Source organism: Poecilia latipinna, unplaced genomic scaffold (genome assembly GCF_001443285.1).
Source record: "Poecilia latipinna isolate Pla-1442-1.1 unplaced genomic scaffold, P_latipinna-1.0 Scaffold2174, whole genome shotgun sequence".
NCBI lineage: Eukaryota > Metazoa > Chordata > Actinopteri > Cyprinodontiformes > Poeciliidae > Poecilia > Poecilia latipinna.
The window spans coordinates 26,075-36,482 of record NW_015114790.1 but is presented as its reverse complement, the minus strand read 5'-3'; the positions used below and the strand labels follow the sequence as shown (position 1 = coordinate 36,482).

General features: G+C 38.6%; 1 protein-coding gene across 1 annotated transcript in view; it reads right to left on the bottom strand.

The window, feature by feature from the left end:
• The window catches only part of rras (RAS related), a 21,466-nt gene extending 12,560 nt beyond the window's left edge, over positions 1–8,906 (bottom strand). The window contains exons 1-4 of the mRNA XM_015017660.1: positions 8,127–8,906; positions 6,025–6,112; positions 4,323–4,425; positions 1,707–1,815 (exon numbers count right to left, since the gene is read on the bottom strand). Of these exons, the coding sequence (XP_014873146.1) occupies positions 1,707–1,815; positions 4,323–4,425; positions 6,025–6,112; positions 8,127–8,213 (387 nt within the window). The 5' untranslated portion in view covers positions 8,214–8,906. The remainder of the gene's footprint in view (positions 1–1,706; positions 1,816–4,322; positions 4,426–6,024; positions 6,113–8,126) is intronic.
• Positions 8,907–10,408: the final 1,502 nt, after the last annotated feature.

Genomic DNA, 10,408 nt, shown 5'->3' with positions numbered 1-10,408 from the left:
AGAGCTGAGAAAGGCAAACACAGCCTCCAAAGTAGCATTTCATAGGAAAGGACTTAAATTAAACAAGGACTACCGGTAAGCCATTAACTGAACTCAATTGAAATGTAATTTGATTTTGTTTTGCATTTGAGAAAAGAAATGCAGAATTTATTGAACAGTTTGCACTGCTAGTTTTTACAGTTTGGTTGCATTAAATTTAATATTTAATGTAAAAACTTATGTTCCAAGAAAAAGAAAAAAAAAATGTAATTCTAAAATGTTTGGATTTGTTAGATTCAACCAAACATGTAATTTAATACTTGAATTTATGGTTATAATTGTGAAAAATGTATGTCTAAGGTTAAAAAGTGGAATTGGTCATTAAGATAAATTACTAACTTCAAGTCCTCTTTTTCAAGTGTGGGAAGCCATGAAATTATAGAACACTTGACAAACAGAAAGGGTTTTCATATGTTGATAGGATTTTTTTTAGCTGCAGAGGAATCCTTTTCTATAAATGATCAACCACAAAATTATTTTAGGTAATATTTTTATTTTCTTAACAGGAATTTGTTTGTTTGCATATTTTACCATATTTCTATTATGTTATATTATTAAGGCTTAAATGAAAAGTTTGCAGAATATGCCTATTATCTGCTTAATCATCAAATTAATCAATTACGAAAACAATTACTAACTACAGTTCAACTGCACTCTCATAATATTTTCCCAGAGGTCTTGGAGATCTTGAAAATATTTTGGGGCCTTTGTGTTTTTTAGGGTCAGCAGTGGTTTTGACCTCTGACATGGAGGCCAATTTTGCAAAATTTCAATGACTTTCTCATTTCTTTAGATCAGCACATGATGAGTTGCTTTTTGAGATCTTTTAGCCCACGTCATGTTGTCAAGCAGGTTCTATTATGATTTCTTGATTCTACTTGTCATGCACTAATAGGCTCTGAGTGTGGCTTGTGAAACTGAACTAAAATAATGTGGTTAATAACAGTAAATTCCGGTAACACTTTATTTGAAGGGGGGTGAATACGACTGTCATGACACTTTCATAAACATGACATATCACATGTCATGAACATGAATAAGCCTTCATGAATATTTATGACTGTTGTCATAAAGTGTCATTCGGTAAATTATGACACTTTTAATACAAAGTTGACATTATTCAAAATGTCTTTGTTATGACAACTTAACATTAACCAAGAAATCATTACTGTTTAAACTTTACCTTTAATAACATAAAGTTACCTGATTTTTAAAGTGTAATCAGTAATACTTTTATAACAAATTTATATCAATAATGATTTCTTGGTTAATGTCAAGTTGTCATGACAGACATTTTGAATAATGTCAACTTTGTATTAAAAGTGTCATAATTTACCGAATGACACTTTATGATAACAGTCATAAATATTCATGAAGGCTTATTCATGTTCATGACAGGTGTTATGTCATGTTTATGAAAGTGTCATGACAGTCTTATTCACCCCCCTTCAAATAAAGTGTTACCTAAATTCCTGATTTAAAGTCTTGGCTGTTATTATTCTTGGCTTTTGACCCCCCCACTGATGTTACAACAGTTGATCTGAATGTCAACAGCGCCTAATACAAACCTTCATCAATCAACCCCCCTTGCCCCCAGATGGTGGTGGGTTGATTGATGAAGGTGGTTCGCCCAGGGCACCAAGCGGGCTAGGACTGCTTCTGCGTACCACTCTATGCTGCTCCAGGTCAGCCTTGTTTCCAATCAGCACCATGGGAAAGTCGTCTCGGTCTTTAACCCTCAGGATCTGGGTGTGGAACTTCTGGACCTCATGAAAACTGTATGGATCACAACAACAAACAATGAGCACTCCCAGTATGTATATAAGCACTGACTTACAAAAAAAGACAGTTTAAGTTATGGATTTTAAACTAATAAATGATAGACATGCCCTGTGATGGACTGGTGACCTGTCCACAGTGACCCTACCTCTCGCTCGTTGACAGCTGGAGACAGACACAAGCACCCCTCCTGACCCCATTAGAGGGAAGCATGAATGATGGATGGGGGAAAAAAAATCACTCATAGCTTAATCTGAGGATGGGTTGAACTGTGAAGTGTATTGTTCATAAAATTATTTTAAAGCATCATTGATTATTTTGTTATGAGCACCAGTTGAATCTTTAATATATGAAATATTCTGAGTTGAGGCCCTGTTTCTAAGAAAGTTGACTAGGTACCAATTAAGCTTATTAGCAAACCCATGCATCTTTTGCCTCATGAACAATTATACATTTTTCAGCTTTCTTTGTTAGCAAAGACTCCAAAGCAGTCTTAACTATTTGTATTTTGTTAAGTTCTTCTGATGGACATCATTTGTGTTTGGTCTGAACTTCATGCAGTTCCAATAGAAGTTTTATTTATTCCTCCCTGCTATTCGTTTTAAGTCTAGGAGAATCAGCTACAGATCATCAGCCCTAGATCATAAGCTTTTATGGTATCCCACAATAAATCAGGAGATAAATCAGGAGTCTTATTCTTCTTAAAGAAATAAAAATTTGGGGTCCTGGTTCAAAAATACACCATCTCCACAATCAAATATGACATCTAGGAAGTACTTTAATTAGAAAAACAAATAGGTAATGTCACCAGTACTATAACTTTTAACATTACTTACTGAAGTTGTAGGAGTGAAAACCAACTTTATACTGCAAGTTTTATGTACACTGGAATAAAATGTAAATGGCAATAAGTCACCTGATCAAGTTCACTGCAGGTGTCAAGTACAGCCTTAGCTCTTCTGCACATTAGGTATCAAATGTCCAGAAACTCTTCTGGACATTTGATAACTAGCAACAAAAAAGATTATAAACTTGGCAACAAGCTTGTGAGCAAACAATTGTTGAAGTCCAGTGTGCATAGTTCACTAAGTGGACCTATACACAACACCTTGAATAACATGCGGCCCGTAAATCTGTATCTCTCACACTATTCAGACCTGGTATATTGAGGGAAGGTCCTCAGTGCATAAAAAGGTAGCTACATCTTTGGGATGTTTAGAGACTTTTTCCCGCCTGTTATGATCGATCCTGAAGCACAGCTGGTTATAGTATTGACACCATGATCCCTCTCTAGCTGCTGCTTCACCGAGTAAAACTCCTGCTGCGGAAAAATCCTCAAAGATCATGATCCGACGATCTTTTTGTCCTTCTTGCCATCTGCATAATCCAAGCTTTCTCTTGAAAGTTGTGGAGCTTCAATACAGCTACAAGTTGGGGAGATGAAGAGCAAGCCTAAAGTTTCCAAATAAAGTTCAAATTCACATTCAGAAATACTTTATTGGTCCCAAAGGAAAATTAAATATAGTAAGTGAATAGATTGAGATTATTAAAAGGGTGATTGTAGCTGGTGACGGATGTTGGCAGGAAAAACCTCTTGTAGCATCCTGTATTACAGCGAATCTGAAAAAGCCTCTGACTGAAGGTACTCCGTTTTCTCCAGACATTCTCATGAAGAGGATGGTCAGGGTTTCCCAGAAATGTTTTGATTTTATGATGTGCTAAAGACCCAAATATTGAGATGCAGATTTGGTTATACAGATTTGATCCAGTGTATAATATGTAACGTACATAATTTAATTTTTAAAAGTTAATGTGGAATATTTTTTCACTTAAACAGTTTTCATGCTTCAAACTTGAGACTGTAAGTGATTTTTGAATGATGCTGTATTTCAAGCAAAATGTTTTCTTATTATTTTTTACTAGAATTTTTGGTGACTGTTGCTGTCGTTACCAAAACTCTTTGTAAACCCAACCCTAACTTTAGTCATTCAGATGCTAGAAACACACCGACACAGACTGTAATGGAAAATGTTATGTGCTCCTCACCCCTCTTCTGCTTTAGGTATTTCTGCATAGTGTCATCATGAGATTGGTCAAGCTGCTCTCAAGACTTCTGCAGTGTCATATAACAGCAGGGGAGAGCTCCTTAATCCTGGAGACTATCTAAGGTTTACTTTCCCAACATATAACTTATCTGCTCTCTTTAGCATCAGAGAACATCCTCCTTTCCTTAACAATAGACAAATGACCAGACCATCTGTGTTGGGTTCCACAGAATCCCTGGTACATCACTTTCAGGGATTCACACCTCTCGTCCAATCAAGTCTCTCTTCTCTAACCAAAACCTATAAAAGAAAACCAGATCCACTATTGGTCAAAACAGACTTGACAGACTCCTTTGACTCTATCTTTCTGTTCTCACCTTGCAAGGTTTTAATAAATTTCTTATTTTCTTCTCATCCAAACTCTTTCCACGACAACACGCACACACACCAGGTCATTACCTGCCCCGGTCGTTGAGAGCAAACACCAGTAAGAAGCCTTCCCCAGAGCGCATGTACTGCTCCCTCATGGCACCAAACTCCTCCTGGCCTGCTGTATCTAGAACTGATGCACACAAAAAAATTAGACTAGACACTGAATATTTTAGCGACAGCGAGTCCAGTTTTGTGAAACAAATAAAATACAGTCACCACTGTCAGCTTGTTAGCCCTTCAGGAGTTCTAAATCTGGGTGTGTCCTTTATTACTCAATCTTTGGACTTATTGGGTCAGCATTGCCATTAGTAGTTTCTGCTGCAGACATTTGTTCATTTGTCATGGTGGTTCTCTAACAAGAACGCAGGTGTAAATTTAAAATCTAAATAAATACAAAGTAAATGATTTCCCTCCCAAATGTAAAGTCAAATATGCAAAACAATCTAAAAAGCAGCTACTAAACACACAAGAAAGAAATCATTCTTGAAAACACTGCAACAGATCAATAGCATGTGAAGAAGTCAGGGGTGTGTGTAACAAAAGCATCCGGCAGAGCTTTTGGTGCTGTCCACTAGTTTGTAGGTTGTTTTTTTGTTTTTTGTTTTTTTACAAAGCAGAGATTTCCTTCTACATTTTAGGGTAGAAGTTTGAATCTTCTGGTTGGAAACAAGAGATTCAACAGATCTCAATCTGATCTGTAAGTGCAGCTTGACAAATCTGAAAATGTGTCAAGTTGCACTAAAAAGAGAATCAGATGCTGCTGCTGAATAATCGTAGGAAATAAAAGCAATTAAATTAAAGCTACAAGCAGCGCTGGCGACCTTCGCTGCTCAGCGCCGCTCTGGCCTGGTGGTAGTGATAGTCTCCTGTAATATTCCCAATAACATGATTTCTCCATTAACTTAAGAGGTTTGCTGGCATTATGACAGGAGAAGGATACATCAGTGGGATGTTAACATCTGTGGAAAACTATGTAAAAAAAAAAAAAAAATGACCAGGACATCTAAAAAAATAGAACAGGTACTTTAGTTCTTTAAATGTCATTCCTTTGTCAAAATTCAGTGTAATTATTCAATGAAAAACAGAAAAAACAACTAAAAGCTTTATTTGTTGTTACAGCTAACTAATCTTATAATTAACAGTTAGTTCTCTTTCATTTCTATTCCAAAGACTCACAGGTTGCAAACCCTGGACCTAAACTGACTTGAGAGAATCAGAGAAGGAGAAGGTTTAAATCAAAGGACATTCATGAATTAGAATGGCATAGTCAAAGTCCAGACATAATTTCAACTGAGAAAGTCCACAGCTGTGCTACAACCAATCTGAACAAAAAGTGATTCAACAAAGTAGTGACTCAGGTGCTACAAAACTTTGTTAGTCTATTACATGAAATACCTTTCACTCGTGGTTGTGATGTGGCAAAATGTGAAACAGTGCAAGGGGTGTGAATACTTTTCCTAGGCACAGTAGAGTCATTTTCATGGATTTCTAACAGTTAGCAGATGTCCAGAATTAGGATGGAGGTTTATCTGATGATGTCATGAAATGGTGAAAAAGCAGCATGACCCAACTCCCTCAGCTGACCTGCTTCAAGTCCAAACAGGCCAGATACACACACACACACAGCAGGGAGCAAACATACACTGCCTGAGTCTTCTCACATTGTGGGCTGTGAAACAAAACTGTTGACACAATCGGAGTGAATCAGTGGAATGTGGTGCAGCCTTACTGTCTAGCCGAGTCTCCTTCCCATCCACAGTGCACACCTTGGTGTAGGAGTCTTCAATGGTGGGGTCGTAGTCCGACACAAAGTAGGACTGTAGGACACATTCAGCGTTAGTGGTGGAGCAGTTTACACAGTGTACTGATTTCTTCTACTTTCTCTAAACAAAAACATCCTTCCATCTTAAACTGCAACAGAGACATTGTTTGGTCCCATTATTCACCTGACCAACATTTAAATGAGCCACTTGTTGGAGAGCACTGAATGCTGGGGCTCATTCACTCCAGCCCTGTTTAGTCTGCTTTAATCGAACTCTAGTTTGTTTGTCAAGAAAGTCCAGTTTGTTTGGTGAATGTGCAATTAAACTGAATGCTGGGGTCAAAGTTCACCCAAAAAAGTGAATTCCAGCCTGCCAAAAAACCTAGGTCTCAGTTAAATTGAAGTGAACACTGGCGCTGGTGAAGTGCATACTAAATCACCAAGCTGACCGGAGGCTGCTCCCAAGCAGTGCATTATGGGTAAACTACAAAAACAAAATGCACTAATCTAAAGCAAGCAGGAGAAATGTATCATGTTTTTATTTAACCGAAGACAAAAGAGAAATCCAACAACTAAATTTTAGCAACTAAATTTGCTAAAATTTGACCCTACTCCATTTTTGCTCACATTTTGTGAAATATAAGCATGTTATGTCTTCTTCAGAGGTTTGCGTATCATTTCCTTCAGTGGTTCTTTGGACCAGCCAGTTATGTGGAGATTTTACATTATGCTGTCTAACCAACCGCTTTTATGAAAACTAAGTTCCTTAAGGAAAGTGAACATTGTTGGCAGAAAAATGCACTCTGAAAAATAATAAAAACATTTCAAGAGGAGTTGAAGAACCCATGTCTGAGTGTTGATCTGATATCCAAATAAATTCACATCCAAGGAGGTCTCAACTCCTAGATTATTCCCTGCCTTTAAACTTCCACTACCCCTGGTATCGTTTTACTGAAGAATCCCAGCTAGAAAATGGAGAATAGGACTTCACGAAATACAATGTGTTTGCAGAGTGGGAAAGAAAAGACAAGATGCCAACTCTGCTTTTAGTGGATTTGGGTTAATGACATCACATCAATCAAGCTGACCAGCTGGAACTACTAAACATTGTGGTGGAAACTTCCTGACTGATTTTGACTGTTTGCCCAGTTCATCCTCACTTAATTGTGTTTTATTGTTGGAAATTGTCTTAAAACCCACAGTGTTCTCCAACTTCTCACCTTCTGGATGCCACAGTGCAGACTAAAAAAATGTCTATGAAGAAAAGTCTGCCAACTAGCTTTAACTGGTCTGTGCTGCTCTTCATCAAACCAAACCACTGTAGTGGATTCTTTCATACATAGTTTGTGATCTGTGAAACCTTCAGTTTAATCTGAAAAAACATGTAAGGAGCCATTTCAGTACATCTTAATGCATTTACACCACTATGGACTGAGTCCTGCTGGACTCCTGGTCAAACTGGGACTGAATGGCAATGGGTGAGTTAGGTGGTTGAGCATGTGCACCTCAACGCAGAACTCCTGGGTTTGATTCTCATTCTCAGACCATTTGTCTTCCCCCTCTCTCTCCACCCTACTTTCTGTTAATGAAAGTAACTGAAATTACCTTTTTAATGACTTCAAAAAGTCATTAGAACTAAAAACAATGACTTTTTGTTTTTAGTTCAAATGACTTATTTTGAAGGGTCACCAGATTATGAAAGTTTTGTTCTGTCTGATGATTTTAATGCCTTCTGGGCATGTAGAATACATTGCTCAAAATAGGAACAGAATCAGACTTTTGTGTCCAGGTGTGAAAAGTATGAGTTTTAGAACCTTGAGATGAATGTCCAGAACACTTAAAAACAGCAAACTGGTCCTTTACTCGGGGTGAGAAATCATAACCTAGCTTCAGGACAACCCGCATGAAAAAGGGGCGAACTGGTCCTTTACTTCCATTGAGGAATCACAACCGAACTTCAGGGCGAACTGGTCTTTTACTCCCAGCGAGGAATTTCACCCTGACTTCAGAACAATCCTCATGACAAAGCAAGCAGGCCGTTTCTGTAGAGATCAAGTTCATGTACCTACCTGGATGAACTGGATGGTCAGGGCGCTCTTCCCCACTCCACCTCCTCCCACAACCACCAGTTTGAATCTCTCTTCTTCCCCACTCATTCCTGATGGGGAAACTTTCTTTGAAAATTAAAAAGCGTTTCAAGGTCTGATTCACCAGGTCTCGCCCAAAAAACCCAAAACAAAATCCCCCCAGTCCCTGTAGCGTTACCGGAGCTTCAAACACTGACACACGGCACTTCTACCGCCACAGTTTCAGACTCAAACTTATCATGCGCATGTCTTTTCTCTCCCCGACGACGTATTAGCGGACAGAGCCACACCTGGGTACCAAAGTCCTCCGAAGTCCGGCGGTGTAGTTTAGGACCTAGTTTCGTCTTGATTGAGTTAGGACAGAAACAGCTCGGGTGCTGGGCTCTTCCCTATTCTTTCTGCTTGTCTTCTACCTCAGCCCTGAGCAGCTTCTGAGGGCGGAACTGCTTCCTCTTTAACCCTGTGAGAAACCTGAAGCAGCGGGGCTGAGCTCGCTTTCTGACGAACTTTCACAGAGCAGCAGCCTGTGGTCTGTGTCTGACTTTCCTCTTTGAAATGCCTTGTTGATTTGCAGTTCATTAATGCTGAAAACTGTTCCTTTTCAACTCAAGTTTCATGTGTCACTTTCCTTATTTGGTCATACGGGATGTCAGTGACATCATTTCAAGTATCTCGCAGGATATACAATCAGCGCAAGCTCGGAAAACTTTTTCAGAGAGCAGTTTCATGCTCATAAACTTTTCTGTCTGCTAAACAAGTTAAGTTTAGCTCAGCTGGTCAAGAGCGGAAACGTTAGAATGGATATAGGTTTTAAAAGACGTGTTAAATAATGTAAGCTCCATTCAAGAATAACTCAAGAGCAGAAAAAGCCTACGTAGAAGAGTATGCCTCAGGCTACACAAACTACGTGGACATTTGCCAAAACGTCACAGTCCAGCGCCACCATGTAGACTCTAACTAACTAACACTGAAGCCGTTGTTGAGCTGTTGAAAAGAAGAAGAAACTATTTGTACCCATTTACCATTTCCTTGTGTCACCCAGTTCCAACCATTGACTTCAATGTGAAAGTTTAACATTAAGTGGTGTGCAACTGTGTTGGATAAAATGATTCTGTGTCCTTCCTCTGTCTCTTTTATCTGCTCACATACACAGGGCTGCATGCTTACATAACCATAACATTTAAGGCAGGCGACAGTCTTATATGTCACACATAAACAAAACCTGATTAAGAAGACCAACAGCCTCAGAGAGGGAGCAGAATGAGGTAAAAGCAGAACTCGAACAATCTTTTCTTCACTTGGTGTCGCCCTTAAGGTGAGCTGAGTGGAGCCCAGCTGGACGGTGAACGTCGTTCTGTAGCTTCCATTTGTATGAGTTGCATGGTTTGCAACATTTTATCATTTTCAGCAGTAAAGGCTGTTTTATACTTAACCAAATCTCATTATTTCTCAAGGTAATGACAGTATGGTCCTGAAACTCGTAAACGGACCCAGGTGGTGCACAGAAGGGAAAATGGGTGAAGTACACCTTTGCAGAGGGAGGAGGATTATTTGTCATGCATTTTTCCTCTTATACCCCAAACTAAAACCCAGTGACACCAGCTGGGCCATTTTATTCATGAGCTGGTGGGCAGCCAGGAAAAATTAATGACAATTGTATATTTTTCTTAGCAGAGCTATTTCTCTTATTCATCTGTAACTTTAAAGCTACATTCGCACAGCATCTTAATGCTCAGTTCCAATTTTTTTTATTTTTCTGAAATCCTTTTTTTTTTTTGTGATTGTACTAATTAAGTCAGACTGCTATAAAACTTAGTAAACAATTTCCCACCCCAAAGCCACCCACCTGCGTGCAGACGAACATTATCATACAGCAACAAATTTATGAAGTAATTTTCAATTTTAAACTTTATTTAGCAATGGGTCAGAGCAGGAGTGAGGTGCATGTGATGTGCTTCTTATCAGCAAAAACAACGAAATTGGGCTGTTCAGACTGCTGTGAAAAAAGTCTATACGGCCAAAAAATAAAATAAAAAATCTGATTAGTGTTGCGTTTGCTTACTGTGAGTACACAACCTAAGATACTAGCAGTTTGGGAGCTACCATTTGACCAAAACACCTTTGAAAAGCTTATAGTTGACAGAGATCACTTCAACAACTCACATCTTCTATCTAGTTGGCAAACATGCTGACCAGTAAATATGGAAAGATCCAGTGGTGGGAAGTAACGAAGTACAAGTACTTCGTTACTGTACTTAAGTACA